The sequence below is a fragment of the Cibotium barometz genome, chromosome 2 (assembly GCF_041138505.1).
Source record: "Cibotium barometz isolate CiBa-2024 chromosome 2, ASM4113850v1, whole genome shotgun sequence".
NCBI lineage: Eukaryota > Viridiplantae > Streptophyta > Polypodiopsida > Cyatheales > Cibotiaceae > Cibotium > Cibotium barometz.
The window spans coordinates 7,466,184-7,488,342 of record NC_141047.1 but is presented as its reverse complement, the minus strand read 5'-3'; the positions used below and the strand labels follow the sequence as shown (position 1 = coordinate 7,488,342).

Genomic DNA, 22,159 nt, shown 5'->3' with positions numbered 1-22,159 from the left:
TCACCTTGTCAACAACCACCACCATGAAGCCAAAGAATTTTGACGATTGAAATACCTTCCTCTCCACTAGCTCATTTAGCATTCTTTAGAATAGTTCTTGTGCAGCATATCCTTCTCCATGATCTCTCATGTTGCTAATGTCTCCAAGCTCCACACCTCCTTGGGGAACATTTTTTGTCACCATCTCTCGCAAGTGTTGTCACACCATTCGTGTTGGACTATGTGTCCTCATTCCTCCTCTCACCTCACAACACTCATACAAGCTCACTAGCATGCATTAGAGAAGAAGATTATATAGAGGATTAGTATAAGAGCAAGAATCTATTGCATAATAGGAGAGTATGTTGTATTATGAGAGAAAGTGACTTATATACAAGGCCATAAGTGTTTTCACACATTTAAACTATGGCCGGTTGGGCGTCTAAGGCTCATAAGTGGCCTATCGCTTGTATAATGCTTAATCTCATATTGCATACATGAAGTTCATTCACAGGGAATTCATTCTAGCTTGTTGCCACACACTCTTTTTTTTTTTCACTACTAGCCTTAGGCCCAAGATCCTCCCATAGTTACCGATTTTTCACTGCCCATAGGCACTTAATTATTTGCTTGTAGGTGATGATGTTGAGGAAGCACCAAGGGGGTTTTGAACCTAACACCTCTTGGTCCTAAGCAAACACGTTCACCGCTTGAGCTATCACCTCATTGGCTTGTTGCCACACACTCTTGGACCGAGATTGTTGCCATTAGTATGAGTGATTTTTTTTTCTTTTTCTTTTTGGTAACAAGCAAGATTACATTGATTATTTCAAGTTAGCCATGAGTCTAAGGCTTATAGCAAGGGAGGAGAAGAGGTGGAGGGTCCAGAGGAACGTTAAAATAATCATTAGAACAAGAGAGTGAACATTAGTTCCTCATTTGGTAGATTGAAGCGATGCAAATGTAGCTTCTTAGTTGTTACTTTCTTGGTATTGCATGACTTTGCCAGATGATCTTGAAGTTACCTTCTGAAGTCCCTATATTTTGCATCCCATGTGCTTTTTTATATGTTTTTGTATAAATATATTATTGCTCTTACAAGCAGATATATGATGAAGTGCATTAGAGTGAGTCAAGTAGACTCTTGATGTAGCTGTTAAAATTCATATGAGGCATAAAAAATTTATTTTGACTTGAGAAGTTAATTGAAAAGTTCTTTACCTTCTTGAGAGAAATGTAGAACTTTTTGAAGGTTGTTGGAGTGGTTTGAATGAGTGTCACTATGGACAACCTAATGCTTGCACTTTTAAAGGGAAATCTAGGTAATGGGTCATACCATTGGCTATGGCGCTTACAAACTTACATTTTTCCACCAGTGGGTGAGTATTTATGGTTACTCACATTGATTAGCCAATTGAAGGAAGAATGTTAAGACAATGAGCTTACCCATTATTGATGTGATTAGCTATGATTAACAATATTTGACCTTACATCCAAGTATTGCAACCATGTAACTTGTAAAATTCTCTTTAGTGTATGACCTAGAGATATAAGTGAAACATGGCTGGCAAGGGATAATCTCATATATATATATATATATATATATACATATTCTTTCTTTTTCTTAAAAAAAAACTTATTATTATTATTATTATTAAAGACTGCATGTGTAATGATTTGGAAGGGCTCCCTCTGGTGTGATAAACTAGACTGATTTTCATGGCCATGAATATCTTGAGATATCCACGTGAATATCTTGAGATATTTATGTCTAAAAAATATCATCATCTTGAGGCACAACTATGCTAGAATGGTCCTCTTATCCAAAAGAAGATGTGATCCATGTGAAAAGTACCATTCTAGAACCCTTTTCTTGACGTGAAAAACCAGGTTGGTTTTTCACGGCATGAATATCTTGAGAATATCTTGAGATATCTTGAAAGAATACTAATTTATAACTTTGACCAGATGTAGGCTTTCCGTAACCCTTGTCAAAGCTTATGATCACCTTAGTTGTGATTGAACTGAAGCACTTTTTTAGGCATGAAAAACTTGAGATATTCATGGTCATGAACATCTTTGGTTTTCCACATCGAAAAAACTTTTGAATTTTATGTTTTTGGTTGATTTTACAAAGTACCTGATCGTTATGAAGACCTTTATATGATTTACATTGACTTTGAACCACCTTCTTGGATGTGAAAAACTCTAGATACTCACGATCGTGAACTTGGATTGGTTTTTCAAGTCGATTGAACTTTAAAGTTTTAGTGTAAGAAATTGGGAATGATCACCAAAATTGGACTAGGGTGGACCAAAATTGGACTAGGGTGGACCAAAATTGGACCAGGGTGGACCAAAATTAGGGCAAGAAATTGAAAAAAAAATGTTCATGATTTTTTTTCCTTTCCCTATTTTGAAGGAAGCTTTCCATGGCCATATCTTGCTTTAGACTCTTCAAAAGCCTACCAATGCTTAGGGCAAAGATTGGGGAGTCTTTGAGCAACACATAGAGCTCCCACATGACCCTATTCACCATCGTTAATGCATGCAAGGCCACGTTTCAATGTTGCCCTTTCCCATGTTCATATGGAGGCAAGGATCAAGCCACATATGGGATTAATCATGTACAAGGCTTCTTCAACATGTAAGCTCTTGAATGAACCCTTTCTTGCATCATTTCATCAAGCCTTTTCAAATTAGGGTTTTTTCTCATGAATTAGGATTTACACTCAAAATTTCTTGCATCATTTCATCAAGCTTTTGTGAATTAGGGTTTTTTCTCATAAATTAGGGTTTACACTCAAAATTTCTTCAAGAAATGCTTAATTTCTCATCTCCCATGCTACTTCGACATGTGCTTTCTTGGCAAAAATGAGCATGTCTTTACATATTTGAGGGTGCTCTCTTTCAAGCATTTACAAAAAAATACTCCTAAATCTTGCTCAATTGTATCAAGATTCACTCAATGCATAAACTCTCCATCAATCATGGAGATTTCATTGATCAAATGCATGAATATTACTCTAAATGCATAAAGAACACTTCATCTTGATGTTCTCTCATCATTGCATGCAATCTTCAATCCCTTAAGCATTTTGGTATCATTTGGGAATGTATGTGATGCTTTGGGAATGCTTTCTTGTTGGTTGATTCGAGCCTATTATGTGAATGGAAGCATACTACATGCTTATGAAAACAAGCTATTGGAGAGCATGATGAAATATTGATTCCATAATCATGAGTCCATGCTTGAATTTATAAGTGCCTTAACTCTCATTATATTCTAGCATTCATCTATTTCTTATACAATTGTTGAAGCTAGATATGTGGTGAGGGTACTTTGACAATAACAAAAACATGCTAAGGAGAGTGTTTTCATGAATCCATCTATCCGTGAGTGACTTGGAAACATGGATAGATGGAGGATTAGGTACATCAGTGGTGGCCCCAACCTTTTCCTTGGACTTTTAAACTTGGTAAAGGGATGGGAAGGCTTGCCCGGGAGATCGGTATGGGAAAGCTCTTCATCGAGCGACAACCACATTGATTTGCCGGATTAACATTGAGTCATTTAGAGATTAATATTTGGTTGCATTTGGACAAAGGTTATGTATGGATTGCCACACATATAGTGAGTCACTTTGGGTTTTTTTTCCAAAATGTCATGCCAAGTGCCACTCTTGATGCAATACATGCTTATGGATGTGGAAGATGCAACATTGGGTCAAAGAATGCACACTTAAGGCTTATCAAGAAAATTTGATTACATACACACTAAAGGCAAAAGTGAAATTCAGTCCTACACCTTTTGAGATTATTTAAAGTGATTTTGGGGTGCTTGATAGCTTTTATTGAGGGGGTACCCTCAAATTAGACATCAAAGGGGTGGTCAATTTGGACATCTTCTACCACATTGCTTCTTCGAGAGGCAGTAAGATAAAAATGTTAGCCTAGTAAAAAATACTTAGGGTTAATAAAAAAGCGATTGCATAGCTTGAAATCACACATTATAATCTTTTCAACAAGCCCAAGCTTGCCTGAACCGGTGTTGATTATCCACGTTAAAATTGTCATAGTTCACTATAGATTACTTTCTCTAAGCTTTCTTTCAAGCCAAGTCGCACTCAATTCGGAGATCATTTGGGTGCTTAACTCTACATAGTTGTCTTTTTTTAAAAGTCAAAATAGAGAGGTATAAAGGGTTGACTACATTTGAATTGACCACATAAGTGTCAAGTACTATCTAATACCTCTCCAATGAGCTAAAGAAGACCAAGTTCCAATGAGGCTACCTTGGTCAACTAACAAATTTTGATTTTTAGCCTGGTGGTCTTCTAAAAACTGACAGTATGGGCAATCGAGGGCAACCTTCTAAGGCTCAACTCAATTAAATGACATAAGAAGAACAAGCTATTGATGATATACAATAAGTGGGCCATGAGGAAGCAATGGAGAATGCACAAGAGCATGGCCAAGCCACTTGTAACGAAGATATGCATGCAGTACCATTGGCTCCAAAAGTCAAGGCTATGATGCAAATGATGTAATCCATGATAGACACTATGGTGAGAGGATTTGATCATCCTCTCATGATTATACACATGTGGTTGTAACCTCTGCTCCTATGCATAGTGATGCCTTGCATGAGCATGCAAGGATAATTGATCACACTACTAGTGTGGTGTTTAAGCAACCCAACTCATTGAGACGATGCATGAAAGATTGGGCAATAAGGAGAACTTTCCTCCCATTGTTAGAAAACCAACAAACGGACAAAGGCAAAGGTGTCTACATTAAGCCCAATTTCAATACTTGGGATCGGTTTGGTGCTAACATGAAAAGAGGAAGAAACTTTCTACCAATGATGACAATGATGAGTTTAAAAGACATCAAGGATAAGGTGGTGTTGAACAAATTAAAAGGAGAAGGAAACACAAATGATGAGTTTCAAGAATGAGCCAAATAATGGATTTGTACTTTTCCCTTAATCCTTACACCGAAAGAGCCAATGTGTATTTTGCAACATTACATCTTGAGGGTCATGCACACACGTGGTTGTGACACTTAAGTGCCAACAACTACATCGTCACATCTTGGAACACATTCAAAGAGGAGATGAGGGATACATTCACCTCCAAATTGCAAAAGGATAATACTATAACGAGTGGCATGACTTGGATCAAGCTTCCAAAAGTGTGAGGTGTTGAAATATACAAGTGAATAATGTGTGTGCGGGAACAAGCCCTTGGTTAGAGGCTGTAAAAGAGAATGTGTAAATGTGAAAGGACCTGTGAAAAGGTGAGAAGAATATACTGGGAGAGAATGAAGGGTAGCATGAGAAGATTTAGGAAGTGTGGAGATATTCTGGGAAAAGTGAAGAGGTGGAGAGAATCAAGCAAAAGAGGTGGAGTGAATCAAGGAGAAATCAATGGGATTAGATGCTTGGATGTAAACTCTATAAATTGAGGCATTGGCCTAATGAGAATTTGCTGGTTTTTGATTATCCATGCCTACATTAAGCTATATAGGGTCTAGGTGTTCTAGGAGTATTCACTTGAGGGTAGGTGTTGAAATATACAAGTGAATAGGGTGTGTGCGGGAACAAGCCCTTGGTTAGAGGGTGTAAAAGAGAATTAATAAATGTAAAAGAACCTGTGAAAAGGTGAGAAGAATCTACTGGGAGAGAATAAAGGGTAAGCATGAGAAGATTTAGGAAGTGTGGAGATATTCTGGGAAAAGTGAAGAGGTGGAGAGAATCAAGCAAAAGAGGTGGAGTGAATCAAGGAGAAATCAGTGGGATTAGATGCTTGGATGTAAACTCTATAAATTGAGACATTGGCCTAATGAGAATCTGCTGGTTTTTGATTATCCATGTCTACATTAAGCTATTTATTAATTGCTCACTAATTACGTCTTAATTATTTGCTAATAACTTTGTTAATGATGTTGATTCTAGTATTTGATCCACCATAGCTCATCACATTGCTGTAATTTCAACATGAGGGAGTATTCTTTACACTTTTTGAAGCTATCTTTGGGTGTGGATGGCATAAATGAGACTTTAAAAATAATGAAGTTTGTCAAAGGCTTGAGGAGGAACATAAGAGCGGATGTCAAATCCCAAAGACCCACTAGTCTAAGTGAGGCAATGATGTTGGGATAAATTTATGAGAAAAAATGTGCATCTACTATGTTGCTAAAGCCTTACTATAAAGGGGATTCAATGTAGCCATGTGGGGAAGCCTACAATCACTTCCCATGCAATGCCTTCCATTCCAGGTGTATGGCAAACGTGAAAAGACAAAATTTAGAATTGTTGGGGGTAAGTCATTAAAACCATCCTTTGTGGATTATAAGGCTTCTAGTAGTTCTAACAAAAGCACGTTTCTCAAGGAAGATAAAATCAATGACATGAAAGGGCTTGTGCTACAAATGTGGAGAGAAGTGGAACAAAGACCACTTCAAGTTTTGCAAAGCAAGGGAAGTGCCATTTATTGTCATCCTCATCGAATCTACCCATGAAGATATAGCGGAAGCAGCTAAAGCATTTGATGATTACAATGCATAATGGTTGAGCCTACTAAGGGAGAGTTTATTGTCATCCTCATCGAATCTACCCATGAAGATATAGCGGAAGAAGCTAAAGCATTTGATGATTACAATGCATGATGGTTGATAATCATTGTTATGAGCCTACTAAGGGAGAGTTTTCCTTTGATCTAGGAGGTATATGCAATGGTAATGCTAGCTCTATGGTGATAAATATCCTCTTATGTGTGCTAAAGGCTCTTCTCAACGTGATACCGAGTTATGTGCCATGTCTCATGATGCGATTTCAAGATGCAAAGGTGTTAAGACTATGCTTCTCAAAGGAAGCACATAAGGGAAAATGGTACATATACTTGTGGATTGAGAAAGCACACATAACTTCATCAACAAAAGATCACTACAAAAGTTGAGAATTCAGCTCATTAGTCTTCCTTTTCCATCACAAGTTCAAGTTGCTAATGGGATATAATTGAAATGCACTATGGCTTACTTGAATACAAAGATTATCCTTTCACAAGAGCATACATGCATGGTTGATTTGAGAGTGCTTGAGTTGGGACCCATTGATGTAATATCAAGTTATGATTGGCAAACCTCACTTGGACCCATTACAGTTAACTTCAATCAAGGGTACATGAGCTTTATACAATTGGAAAACACGATTACATTGTGGAGTAATCATGCACAAATTATTATTTTTTTGATAAATGCCACTCAGCTCAAGTGGGAGCTCAAGAAAGAAGGCTATGTGTATGCATTACAACTTTGTGTTGATGGAGAAAATGAGGACGAACAAGTTAATCATGAGGGCATGAAGAAGCTTCTTCAAGACTAAGGATATATTTGACAAGTCTAAATGCCTATTACCACCAAGAAGGGATGTGGACCATGGTGTGGAGCTTGAACCAATGCAAAATTGACGATGAATAAGCGTTTGTATTGCCTATCCAATGTGACAGTGTGACAACGCTTGTGAGAGACGATGAAAAAAACTACTCCCTAAGGAGGTGTAGAGCTTAGAGATATTGAAGGTTATGAGCTCAGCCATTGGAAAGATCCCCATAGCGGTTGTAGCTTGTTAAGGTAATCTCTTATAAATGTGTTTCTAGGAGGGGCCAAAGTGAGCAATAACATTTTTGGTGCCACTGTTAAGGAGCAATCCTTTGGATTTTTCTGTTGTTTACTCTAAATCTATTGCCCATACTCTCTAGTAGTGGATTCCCACAAAAAAGAGTAGTTGTATGTAGATTTGTGGTGATTTTGGTTACTTTTTGCTCTTTTTTATTTTAAAAAGAATATATTTTAACTTATATATATATATTTTGTTGTGCTTCGCCCATTTTGTTGGTGAAGAAGAAAGATGGCAAGTTGACGATTATAGTGTGAAGATGTGGGTTTATTTTCTTGGGGATAAGGTTAAAGCTTTTGGCAAGTTTAGGTCCAATGTTTTGTTGGACTCGAGTTGAGAAGAGTTATTTTGAGAAGTCTAAGGTCATTATGTCATCTCTTTCACAATTTTCTACAGCGCCGTTGGAGGAGGCCGGCCCTGGAGTAGTGTTGAAGCAACATGGGAACCTTGTTGCCTAGGAGCTTCGAACATGGGAACCTTGTTGCCAAGAGAGCCCGAAGCTCCGTGGTACTAAGGTTACGATATTCCACGTATGACGAGAAGCTACTGACATATGCTCGTCTCAGAAGTGGTCACCTTTTTAATTGGTTCGGAGTTTCAAATCATTTAGAAATTTGATGACATGGTCACAGCAGTCCCGCCAGCTGCTTGGAGACACTTTTTTTTCTCAGTTTACCTTCCATATTAATTTTATATGCCAAGCAAAGAGAATGTAGTACACTCGAAATCCACATCCACCGTTGCATACCATGGAGAGCTAGTTACCATAATGACTATTTCATGGCGATGAAGACAATGTATGCTAAGAAACCGGACTTCAAGAGGCCTAGGAGCAAGTGCGTGCATGTCATTGCTCTTGAGTACACCAGTCAGGATGAGTGGTTACACTATAAGGATAGACTTTGTGTCTTCAAGGGCACTGATTTCTGCCAAGTGCTTTTGGATGAAGCCTGTGATGTTCTTGTTTCAAAACACTGTGGGCCAGAAGTTATTTGGTTTTTTTTAATGGCCTCTCATAAACATTAAGAAAAACTTGGACTCAAAAAAGGTCCTCTAAGAAGATCCATGTCATCACTTTTCTAGAAAAAAGAGGATCATGGGTAAACCTTATGTATCTTTCGTCAAAACCCTCAAAACCTCCACATGTGATATACCATTCAAAAGCCATTGAAATGTAGATTCTAAATCTACCATCTTTGACAAATTTAGAGTTGATATGCTCAACTTATGCCTTTCCCAGTAAAAAGTAGATTCCAATGATTGTGACATCCATATATCACTTGTGGGAGTTTTAACGTAAGATACAAAAGGTCCACCACCCACCACGGTCCCCTTTTTTCTTGAAAAGTGATAACATGGCTTTCTTAGGAATCCTTTCTGAGTCCAATTTTTTCGTAATGACAAGATGAGCGTCGATATGTATAGTTTTGATAAGTTTGTCAAAAGTCAAAGCCAAAGACCAAGAAAGCTATTGATATACTCCACCCATTGCCAATTCCAAAGCTCACATGAGAGAACATTTCTATGGACTTCTTGGTTGCATTGCCAAAGAGATGAAAATTCTAGAATGATGTATCCTTAGAGTTGTCAATCAATTAAGTAAGTAGAACAAGCTTATTCCTTACAAGACAAATGCAGATGCTTAGGGGTTTGACCAGGCTTTTCATCCGAGAGGTGTCCCACTTACATGGACTTCCGAAGGGGATTGTCTCGAACAAGGATCCACAATTCACCAGAGCTTTTGGAGGGTCATGTTCTATGGTTTGGGAACAAAGCTAAAGTTCAATATCGCATTCCATCCCCATACAAACAGCCAAACCGAGGGCATGAACAAGACTATGATCACAATGTTGCGTTGTTACTATCAAGAACATCAAACTCTTTGGGAGTAGTTCTTGCCATTGGTGGAGCATGCCATCAATGATACGAAGTAGGCATCAACAAAGAAAACTCCCTTCGAGGTGGTATATTGGTCGTATGGCTATTAACCTGATGACCCGAGCTCTCGAGACTTCCATAAAAAACTATGGTGTAAATCAGGTGGTTTAGGACTTGGGCCAATGTTGCAATAGGTTCGAGAAGAAACACGAAAAGCACAAACAAACCAAGTCTCAAGAGGCTCACAAGCATCATGGGGATAGTACCTTCAAAGAGGGAGATTGGGTTTATTTAAAGATCATGAAGCAGAGGCTCAAGTAGTTCACGGAATTTGCTTCCAAACTAGCTCCAGAGAGAGGCCCATTCAAGTTACTCAAGAAGCTCAACGACGCCTTCAAACTCGAGTTACCAAGCCATTGGAAGATGCAGTCGAGCAACCTTGTGGAGTATCATAGGCCAAAGTTAACTGCTTCGCTGGATGAGGATGAACCCGAGTTGGTGGATGATAGAGGATTACATGAGGTCTTGGTACTGGAGCATGTTGTTTTGCACTAGTAGAAGTGTGGTTCTCGTTGGAAGGAAATGCAGTATCTCCTCAAGTTCAAGGGCTATCCAATCCAGCAAGCAGTCTGGTTTGATGAAGATCAGTTCTTCACGGTTGAGTTTCACCCGTTGTTGAGAGCTAATGAGGAGGCCGTGCAGTTGCGGACAAGTATGATGCAAGTGGGGGAGAATGTGACACACCTATGAGTGTTCAGGGCATAGCTTGGCATCAAATATGTGGTGTTGGGCAGTGATGAAAAGTTCAACGTGTGCACAGGTAGTTGGGCAGGCTTCTGGCAGGTGGAGGTGCCATGTGAGAGTGGCGCTCGGACATTGGACAGCAGTCAGCAAGGTCATACAGGTCATGGGCAGTCCTCTGAGCAGGCCGACAGCAGCATAAACAGGGCAGGGCGATCAGCACATCAGGTGCATTCTCATCTGCATTTCTCAGCACTAGACTTCTACAGAGCGATTCTCTGCAGTGCGTGGGCTGGCCAAAGAGATACTCGTGGTCAATGCTTTCCATCATCTTTTGTACTTCAAATCCAGTTATAACACAATTTCTTGTACATAATAAAAATCAGTAGTTTAGGGTTTTTGTGAGCTGTGTGTGTTTCGATTCCGTTGCTCTCTTCTCTCTCTATTCTCAAAACCCTAGCACATATGCACAAGAGCTCTACAAGATTTATCCCAGGCATGTTAGAGAAGCAATCCATCAGTGTGCCCATGATTAGGTGAGGGAGTTAGCTCCGTTGGTCAACAGCAGAGAAGGGCTAGCACTAGGACTCCATGTGAAGGGGCTCACATCAAAATGACTTAGACCTTGATTTCCATCCAACTCCAAAATCCCCTCCCACCAGCCCCTTTCCAGAAAGAAAACGAACTTACTGAAATGCTCCTTCACACTTTCTAGGCTCTGACACGTTCTCAATGTCCTGAAAAGCATGAGCACCAGCATAAATATCAGACATGAGAACATATCCAGATGCATCAGCAGGGTTGGCCTGAATAACTTCGTTGAAACAATGGCTTCCTATCTCCATGTTGCTGTATGTTTTACAGCTAGTAAGCAAGGAGGTCCATGCAATTACATTGGGTGGAATTGGCATGGTTTGTACCAAATCATCAGCTTCTTTCAACAGCCCTGCCCGACCAAGCAGATCAACCATACAGCCGTAGTGGTCAGTGTTTGGAGCAATGCCATGGTCCTCTCTCATGCAATTGAAGTACCATCGGCCTTCCTCCAGTAAACCAGCACAACTGCAAGTAATAAGAATACAAGCAAATATTTCCTCATTTGGTGTGATGCCTTGTCGTCCCATTTCCAAGAGACATTTCCTGGCCAGAGTCCAGTTACCACAATGGACAAGTCCAGCAATCATTGCACCCCATGTTACCATATCCTTACATGGCAACCTGTCAAAAATATGGTGCCCCTCTTGTAGGTATCCACACTTGCAATAAATGTCAAGTAAGGCACTCCCGATCACCGAGTCTGATTCAAAACTAAGTCTGATGATCTGATCATGTATCAACTTGCCCTGTCCCACAGCTCCCAAGCTACCACATGCTTTTAATACGCACAGAAAAGTGACTTTATCGGACATTATATCCAACTGCTGTACCTTCTCAAAGAGCTCGAGAGCCATAACCCATTGATTTTGCTGAGCATAACCGGCAATCATTGCACTCCACGACACAAAATTCCGATCTGGCAAAGCATTAAACACCTTACGTGCCTCCTCCATGCATCTACACTTTGCATACATATCCACTAGGGTATTCCCTACAACGACATCCGATGAAAACCCGCTTTTGATTGTCTTTGCATGTATTGATCTACCCTGTAAAATGTCTCCTAGGCCGCCACAAGCTTTCATCACAGACAAAAAGATGACCTTGTCTGGCATTACATTGGCTTGCTGCAATTTTTCAAAGATCTGAAGTGTGGTATTACCATGCCCCCGCTCGGCATAGGCACCAATTATGGTGCCCCACGAAATGATACTTCGACTTGTCAGTTGGTCAAATACTCTGTGTGCCTCATCAAGCCTTCCACACTTTGCATACATGTCAATAAGAGTGTTTCCAACAATGACATCTAAATTGAGATCAGTTCTTACAATCAGATTGTGTACAATCCTCCCCTGTTCTAAGGCTCCTGCATTGCCACATGCTTTCAAAGTACATGAAAATGTGAAGTTGTTTGGATTGATTCCCTCTTGTTGCATTTTCTGAAAAAGTTCAAGTGCAGAATGATCATGCCTGCATTCAGCACATCCTGCAATCATAGCACTCCATGACACAGAATCACGATTTTGCAAGTTGCCAAACACCCTGCATGCCTCCTGCAAATTCCAACATTTGGCATACATGTCGACAAGAGTGCTTGCAACAGCCACATCAGACTCTAATTTATAAACAACCACCTGATTATGTATAAGCATCCCCTGCCTTAACGCTCCTGTGCTGCTACAGGCTTTCAAGGCACACAAGAACAATACCTTGTCTGCCTGTATACCCTCGTCTTGCATTTTCTGAAAAAGCTCAAGAGCAAGGGCACCACATCCACATTGAGAGTATCCTGTAATCATTGCAGACCAGGTCGCCACATTTCGCTTTTGCAAGCTATCAAACACACTTCGTGCCTCCTCTGCACTTCCACACTTGGCATACATAAAAACAAGGGCATTTCCAACAACAAGATCTGATAGAAGTCCTCTTCTTCTTATCTCGTGATGCACTAGTCTGCCCTGGCCTAGAGCTCCTATGTTGCCGCACACTTTCAAGATGCAAGAAAGTAGGTACTTGTCTGGCTTTTGGCCTTCCTCCTGCATTTTGTGATAGAACTCAATGGCCCTCTCACCTTCTCCGAGCTTGGCATGTGCAAAAATGATAGCATTCCATGTATAAATACTTGGTTTTGGAATCTTGCAGAACACTTGATTTGCTTCGACCAAGCTGCCACATGAAGCAAACAAGCGGATAAGGTGGTCTCCCAACAAGGTAGTTGAATCGAATCTCCTATCAGCCATTACCAACTGCAAGCGCCTGGCAGCTGCCAAGTCCTTCTGTTTTGCATATCTCTGCATAAGGGGAAGTAGAAGATCCATAGAAACAGGAACTCTTTCCAAGTCCAGCATCTCAAAGGCAAACCTTGTCCAACTCTTCAACAGATGGGCAAGTATTTACAGACTTTATGTCTGATTTTAATGACCATTTGGCCACCCGTTCTTTGGTCAATGGGACCTTGCCATGTCCAATTATCATTGCTGCACTGTTAGAAACCACACACCATCTGAGAGCTCCCACATCAAGCATACATACGGATCAGGGGGTCTCCAACAATCAAACTTCTCTTGCGATGGTCCCATGATGCATCACTGACCCTGTTCTTCCACGTGTGAACTACCACAAACTCTTAAGGTCCACAAAAAGTGGTTTGATGCCATCAAAAAGCTCCAAAACATGCCACAAAATCCATTCACCAAACTTCTCTTTCAGTATTAAACACCACCAAACCTAAATTTGCAAACGCATGCCTTGCTTTCTATATTCGTAGTACATGTCCCATGGGCGCATTTATTCATCTGTTGGTCTCGTGTATTCAATAGTGTATCAGATGTGAGGTATGATGTGATCATGGTGTATCAATCATTCCTACCTACATTATGGTGGTATGGCCTATGATTGAGAAGTGTGGAAATACCCTGAAATACCCTGCTCATGCTAAGATCTTGCTTTGGTATATAGAGTTCAAGTTCATAAACTACCTACATAGTTGCATATACATAAATATGGCTAAGATGATGGCTCTTTGATGGATAGAAGCAGCATTCCTGCTATTGTATGCTATGGTTGGATGTGCATAAATATGTGACTTAGGCATAGCAAAAGGTATACCTCGATAATGGAAACCCTTGCTGCACCCATAAGCTCTACTTGCCTGCTGCATTATTCACGAGTCCCAAAAAAAAAGAGGGAAATTTCTGAGTCTGCCAGAAAACTCTAACAGGGCCAAAATTCGCAATATAGCAAGCTCTGCTGAATTATGAAAAGGCTGCGTTACTGAGCAATTCACAGTAAGCTTCCAAAGAAAAACAAAAGGAGCAAGTTTATCAGCACTTGATGATGCTTTTCTCTCTTTAGTCAGGGTGTCGATGCACAGCGCCCACGACAAACAGGGTTAATCGGTCTCGTGTGAGCACTAATTAATTGGCCAAAATAAGCATTCGAAATATTTTTGGTGATTAATTAATTACTTTGAGCGTACAAACCTTGGATTGTAAATAAATAGTCACTTACGGAAGTAAGAGACCTTACCCCAAAAAACACACACATAAAAATAAATAGTCACTTAAAGCAATAGGGGGATTACTTGGCCTCCATTTTTTTTTGTTTTTTTTAGAATGCATGGCCCTTCGTTGTTTTTAGTGTCTTCACATGCTCTCTCAAAATGTCACGATTGTAAGTCATCTCTCTCTCTCTCTCTCTCTCCCCCCAACGGCATGTCTCTGGAGATACAGTAGCACCCCTCTCTCTCTCTCTCTCTCTCTCTCTCTCTCTCTCTGTGCGTGTATATATATATATATATATATATATATATATATATATATATATATATATATATATATACATATACGCACAGATCTTCACATGCTCTCTCAAAATGTCACGATTGTAAGTCATCTCTCTCTCTCTCTCTCTCTCCCCCCAAGGGCATGTCTCTGGAGATACAGTAGCACCCCTCTCTCTCTCTCTCTCTCTCTCTCTCTCTCTCTCTCTCTGTGTGTGTGTGCGTATGTATATATATATATATATATATATCTCTGTGCGTATGTGTATATATATATATATATATATATACACATACGCACAGAGATATATATATATATATATATATACATACGCACAGAGAGAGAGAGAGAGAGAGAGAGAGAGAGAGAGAGAGAGAGAGAGAGAGATATGTACAGACACACATACACACACATACAAACACATATGTGTGTGTATATATACACACATATAGATATATATATTTATACATATACATATATATCTGTGTGCGTATATATACACACATACACATGTATATATACTGTGTGTGTATATATACACATGTACACATGTGCATATATACACATAGATATATATGTATCTATGTGTGTGTGTGTGTGTGTGTGTGTGTGTGTAATATATATAGAGCTAGTACATACATATATTGGGGAGGTTGTTGAAAGGTTCTAGGGCCCTTTGAAAAGGTTTCATTAGGAGTATTAAGCTTTTTTTACTTAAGGTGCTAGTCACTATCATGGGTATACTTTAATTGGTATAGTAGCTTATGATTTTACTTATACTAATCATTACTAAGTTGAAATGCAAGTAAGAGTGGGCTATGGTGGATCAAATACTAGAATCAACATAATCAGCAACAAGTGATTAAGATGAGATTAGTGAGAAATTAATCTAATACAATAATGTAGGCATGGATACTCAAAAACCAGCAAATACTCATTAGGCCAATGCCTCAAATTATAGTGTTTACATCCACAAGATGCCAAGCATCTAATCCCACTGATTTCTCCTTGATTTGTGCCATCTCCCCTACATCTGCTGGGGGCACCTTTGCCTAGAATCTTTCCACACCCCTATATTCACTCATGCTATCCTTGATTCTCTCATCAGTAGATTCCTCTCACCTTTTCACTCTTAATTACAGACTCCCTTTTATAGTCTCTTACTAAGGGTTTGTTCCCGCACACACCCATTCACTTGCACATTTCAACACCTCCCCTCAAGTGAATAACTCCAGCACACCTGGACCCTATACCAAGTTTTCCTCTTACTTAGTAGCCCGCGACCAGTGCCTTAAGTCCCTAACTCATAGTCCTTGACACTCTCTCTCTATGTGTCCAAGGCTCCTACAAGTGCCCGTGAGGACCTTGACACTCTCTCTCTATGTGTCCAAGGCTCCTACAAGTGCCCGTGAGGACCTTGACTAAAGTATTCACACATACATCTACCACATGGCCTACATCATCGGTGGCTTAGAGGTGGTTTTACTATGTTGGGGCAGGTTACATTGGGTTGTGGGGTTTCTCTCTCTTTCTCTCTTAGAAAAGATGTCCTGACTCCTCTTTCTTATAGGAGTCTCCATGAAATTTGCCGATGTCAATCCTTCTTCATTTGGTTTGCTGTAGCAATCTCTAGCCATATGTCCTAGCTTCCCACAGTTGTGGTGGCAAGTGAAGGTCCTTTCTCCTCCCCTGCCTCTTCCTCGTCCTCGTCCTCATGAGAATCCTCCTCGGGTGTAGAATGCTCTTTCCTCTCCAGTTGTTGGGTCCAACCCTTTCTTCTCTTTGACCTTGTTCTTTTGCTCTAGTAAAGCTCCTTCTATCTCATACAGCTTCAATTCTGGTACATTCTTTAAGGTTGCCACAATGTTCTCATACTCTCCTTTGTCCACACTCTTCAGAGGCATTGCTAGTGCCTTATCATCCTCTACCTTCTTCCCAATAACTGCTTAATGCTTTTGTATTTGTTCAAGTGTGTGGTTAGAGGTTCACTTTCCTTCATGTTAAGTTTGTAGAATCAAATTAGCAGATTTATCTTTGAATTTTTTGCTTGAGTGCCAAATAATTTGTTAAGTTTATCCCATGCATCTTTAGCTCGTTGTATCCTTGCAATGTGGTGAATGATTTCATCATTTAAGCTAAGTGCAATTAGCCCTAATGCTTTCTCATTCATGTTCTTCCACTCATTCTCCCCATGCTCCTCTGGACATTCATCTCTTCCCTCAACTAGCCCCCACAGATTTTTCCTCATGAGCAAATACATGGTCTTTGTTTGCCATGTATGGAACTGCTCCTCGTTAAATTTAGCTATCTCTTGTGCCGTGCTTATGATAATGTGAAGGGGGTCTTACCTCTTGATCCAATCCAAGATTCGAGGGCAGTGTCTATCCTTTTACAACTCAAATTTGGTGTTAAATGATGATTACAACAAATTTACAAGCATGAATAAAGCCAAAAATTGCATAAAGCCAAGGGTAACTGATTTGTACTGAATGGTTGGAATATCAAACCATCTCCGAATTGCAATCTAAAGTGATAGAGACCTGTATCAGATACCCAATAGTAAATTTGAACCATCAATTGCACCAAAATATAATGATTAGTGCTAATTAATCACTGATTAGTAAAATAATCCCTTGTTTTGTGTGCAAAAAAATAGAGTGTACGCGGAGGCCAGATCTGGTGCCTCAAAGTTCAAATGAGCTCAAATCCTTTCAAGGGTATCAATCGCAGTTAGTCTAGTAGAGGATCAAGCCAAGAAACAAAGGATTTGATCAGACATTTAATGCTTAATCTTAATATTACCAAAATTGCTTTCTGTGAGTACCATAGAGCTAAAATCAGTTTGCTGGCAACTTTTTTCGTGATTCTGACCATACAGGCGTGTTCACAGCATTAGAAAACCATTGGGAATGCTCTCTTGAGGTCTAATTTGGTCTGACGGTAGCATGTAATTGATGTTTGAAGAGATTCTGACTAGAGTTGGGGGAAACTCAGAATGCACTGACCTGCGTGCGATGTAAGCTTCGTGAGCTGGCGATGGAGGTCACCCTAACCTGATGATGAGCCCCCTCAAAGGGTTTGATGAATGGTGAAGGGGTTTAGGAGCATGGATGCTTTCTTCAGCTGGGGGTGGAACTTGACTATGGAGAAAAAAGGAGATTAGTGCTTATAATTATGAGTATGGCTAATGAGATGAATAAGATACTTGATGGTGAGCTAAGGCATGTTGGGCATGGATCTGGGGCTCTAATGCCAAGTTGAAATGCAAGCAAGAGTGGGCTATGGTGGATCAAATGCTAGAATCAATGTAATTAGTAAGTGATTAAGATGAGATTAGTGAGCAATTAATCTAATACAATAATGTAGGCATGGATACTAAAAAATTAGCAAATACTCATTAGGCTAATGCCTCAATTTATAGGGTTTAAATCCAAAAGATGCCAAGCATCTAATCCCACTGATGTCTTCTTGATTTGTGTCACCTCCCCTACATCTGGGGGCACCTTTTCCTAGAATCTTTTCACACCCCTATATTCACTCATACTACCCTTGATTCCCTCATCAGTAGATTCCTCTTACCTTTTCACTACTACCCGCTTAATTACAGACTCCCTTTTTACAGTCTCTTGCTAAGGGCTTATCCTCGCACACACCCATTCACTTGCATATTTCAACAACTATGTATGCACATTTTGGAGTCACTTTCATTTACTTTTTGATCCCCCTAAAATTCAAAATTTAAAACGTTTACTCTCTTTTTCTCCCTTCTTCTTCTCTTCCTCTCCTCTTCTCCTCCTATCCTTCTCTCCTCCTCCTCTCCATTGTTCCTCTTCTCCTCCTATCCTTCTCTCCTCTTGCTCTTCTCCATTGCTTCTCATCCAAATTGCTAACTGTCATGAGAATATATTTTAAGTCCTCTATAAAAATATTATTTATCCCCTCTTGAGTAATTTGGGGACGCCTAGATTACTCTTGCGTCATGCCGGCTAGGTTAATATCGTGGGTGACACCACTATAAATATTAATACGTGCGGTATATGACGTATGTTTGATGCCACCTATGATTATTTCAGTTAGGTTTGTATGGCAGGGTGATTCCTGGGGTACTTACGCCTGGTAGTCATGAGTTGGTGATGATTTGTGCCTGTTTAATATTTGTGGGATTAATTTAATAATTAATTGGGCTTATATTTTCAGGTGATGAAGACTATGGGAATTGAAGAGTTTACTTTGGAAGAAATGTCTTGGATCATCACATTTCATTTTTGGCAAGCATAGTAGCTTGTAACCTTATTAAATGATTTTTCCATTTTGAACATTAGGAAAGATACATTTATTTTTGTGGAATTTATTAAAGCCTATGGCTTTACCCTAGTCCCAATTTGACACTCTATTTTTGTTAAAGAAGAGTGCCGTGCTCTCTAAAAAGCACATCTTGTATTTTGGGGGCTATGGCCTAATTTTGGTGAAAAAGGAAAGCTAATAAAGAAATACTCTTGTGTGGGGAGAGGGCACACACAAGAGGGGGGAAGATTGCACCCAATATGGTCTTTTTGGAGCTAAGTATTTTTGTTTAAGTGTTTAATTTTTCAATTGCTTTGATTTAGTTGAAGCTAACAAGCAATGGTTTTTATGATTGAATTAATTCTCTATCTTTCCACAATCAATTCCTAGAATAAGATTCCGGTTGCAGTGGTATCAGAGCTTGGGCTAGGAGATTTGTGGAGAAGGTAGGAAAGGGCTTCAACTTCTCAAAAATCAAGAAAGTGCAGGAATTTATCCAGTGGACAGAAGGGTGTTTTGCAGGTCTTTACCCAAAGGTCAAAGATTCAAAACTAGATCTACTCTCAAACCCACTCACCACCCTGCAAAACCATCCCTCTTTATCAAAAAGCGATTTTCCCAAATTCTCTGTGAAATCAGAATCTGACCGTATGGATGGAATCCTCATAGCCAAAAACCTCACGGGTAACTCTCAGAAATCAGAAAGCTTCAAGGTTGAGCAAATCTATAATGGATGGGGGAGATAAATCCATGCAAAAACCATATTATAAACCACAATAATTTTTTGGAGCAAGGAGCGCCCGGTGGCAGCCTGCCGGCGCAAAACGGCGTGGAGAGGAGATTAAAAAAAAAAAAAAAGCTTCAAGCCTAATCAAGCTTAAATCCATAAGCTAATCTCTCTCTAATCAATTTCACTTTTCCCAATCCCTATGCAAGTCACATCACAACCTCTACTTTTCCCAATTTCCAAATTTGAGGAGAAATTCAAAGGTTTTACAATTCTGAAAATTTCTGGCTGCAGAAAAGTCATTTACAGGTTTTAAAAAGCTTGGAAATTGCCTAGAAAAGGCTAGAAAATTCCGAAATCGCTTCTGAAAAATTCTGAAAATTTCAGAAAAATATTACAGAGTTTGGGCAAGGTTTACAGGACTGTTTCAGCAGGTTTCAAAGTGCAAAAAAATTATTTCATCAACAATTCGACTAGCCCAAGACTCTTGAATCACGCGGAATCGTTCGGGATTTGTTTGAGGCGACGAGAATTCAATTCAGCCATTGAACAACGTCTTGTTCAGCTTCAACCAAGATCGAATTGCGGGAGAAAAATAAGATAAGTACTCATTTATTTTTGCTTTATTTATTTACATCAAATAAAGTAAAATTTTATTTATCTACATCATTTGCACAAGCACTATGGCCGATTTGCCTATCTCGCCATCAATTCAAGAGCAACTCCTTTCTTTACAACATCAAATTGTAGAAGAAAGAGAGAAGCGTATTGAATTGGAGAGACAGCTCTCAAATCGTAGACGCAAGCGTGACTCTTCGCTATCTTTTGATGACGAAGATGACACTATTCAAAGGGCTGTAAACGCTACATTGCAAGCACAAAGGTCACAAAAAGAATCCAAGATTAGTCGGAAAGCTTTCACATTTCAAAATTATGATGGAAAGAAGGATGCTAGAGTCATTTTAGCTTGGCTTAGTCAACTAGATGACTATTTTTCTGGAGAAAAATTTTCAGAGAAAGATAAGATTAAATGTGCAGTCAATCATATGGTAGACAGTGCAGCTTTATGGTGGAGTGTAGTTAAGCAAGGTCGTGATAAGCCAGACTCTTGGAAAAGATTTCAACGGTTGGTCAAAAAGCACTTTTTACCCTCACAATTCAAGTCCAAAGTTAGGCACCAATGGGATACTTTGCATCAATTGGAAAAAGAAACTATGTCACAGTATGTAGAAAAGTTTTGGAATACTTTATTACAGGTGCAGGTTGTGGATAAAGTTAGTGAGAAGGATCAAAAAAGGAAGTTCATATCGGGCCTTAGATCTACTATTAGGGCCGATGTGAATATGTTTCGACCTCATTCACTATCTTCTGCAATATCCTTGGCAACTAATTCAGAACGTAAAAATGGTTTTCCTAAAGAGAATAAAGCACATGAGGGTACTTCATCTAAACCATTTACTAAATCTTTTTATGCTTCAAAGAAGATGTATAAACCAGGTTATGACAAAGGCAAGGACGAGGCTAAAGGCAACCTGAGTACCAATAAGAAAGTCAATGGTGGCAAACCGAAGACATCGCCTATCAAATGTTTCAAGTGCCACAAAGAAGGTCACATAGCACCGAATTGTCCGGAGCGTACCAAGAATTCAACCCCAGCAGCAGCAGCTCGAGTCAACATGATTGAAGAAGACGACAATGAAGAAGAATCATTCAAGCAAGAGGGTAATTCCGATCCAGATTATTCAGAACAAGAAGGTAAACCTCATGTTCATTCTTTGCTTAAAATAAAAGGAACGATAAATGGACATGAAGTTCTTATTTTGCATGATGATGGTAGTACACATGATTTCATTTCTGAAAAGGTACTTAGAGCATTAAATCTTCATTCTTCACCTACGCACTATAAAGTCAAAGCAGCATTTACTGGAACAAAGTACAATTGCATGCAAGTAGTGAAAGATTTGGATTTATGCATCAAACCTTTAACAGAAAAGAGGGATTTCTTAGTTGCACCTTTACAAGGGGTAGATATAATTTTGGGTATGCCTTGGAGACACAAATACAATCCTATTATAGACTATGACACTCATAGTATTTCTCTAAGGAAAGACAATGAAAATATTATCCTCCAGTGTCAAGTCAAAGGAGAAATGAGTCCTTTGTTGAGTCACACTCAAGCAAAGAGAGCTCTAAGAAAAAGAGACAAGACTTATATGGTATGGGTTAACCAGCTTGATGCTAAGTTGGACACATCCAAAAGACCAAAGTTTGATTCTTTTATCTCCAAATTTAGTGACTGTTTCATGGAAGATTTGCCTCCAGGATTACCTAAGTCTAGGCCTGAGGATCATAGCATTGATTTATTGCCTGGAAATTCCCCGCCTTGTAAAGCTCCCTATAGAGTCAACAATTTAGAGCAAAGAGAAATCCAAAGCCAAATAGAAGACTTGCTAGAGAGAGGCCTTATTCGACCTAGTAGTTCACCTTTTG

At 39.5% G+C, this 22,159-nt stretch overlaps 1 protein-coding gene across 1 annotated transcript; it reads right to left on the bottom strand.

Annotated features, from left to right (window-relative positions):
* Nucleotides 1-9,910: 9,910 nt before the first annotated feature.
* On the bottom strand, nucleotides 9,911-14,292 carry LOC147640602 (pentatricopeptide repeat-containing protein At3g02330, mitochondrial-like). The gene has a single exon (XM_086813374.1). The coding sequence runs from the start codon at nucleotides 13,222-13,224 to the stop codon at nucleotides 10,966-10,968; it is 2,259 nt and encodes a 752-aa protein (XP_086669500.1). The 5' UTR covers nucleotides 13,225-14,292; the 3' UTR covers nucleotides 9,911-10,965.
* Nucleotides 14,293-22,159: the final 7,867 nt, after the last annotated feature.

What these genes read in the sequence shown, in the direction of transcription:
- LOC147640602 (XM_086813374.1), bottom strand. Translation starts at nt 13,224, where the DNA reads ATGCTGGACTTGGAAAGAGTTCCTGTTTCTATGGATCTTCTACTTCCC.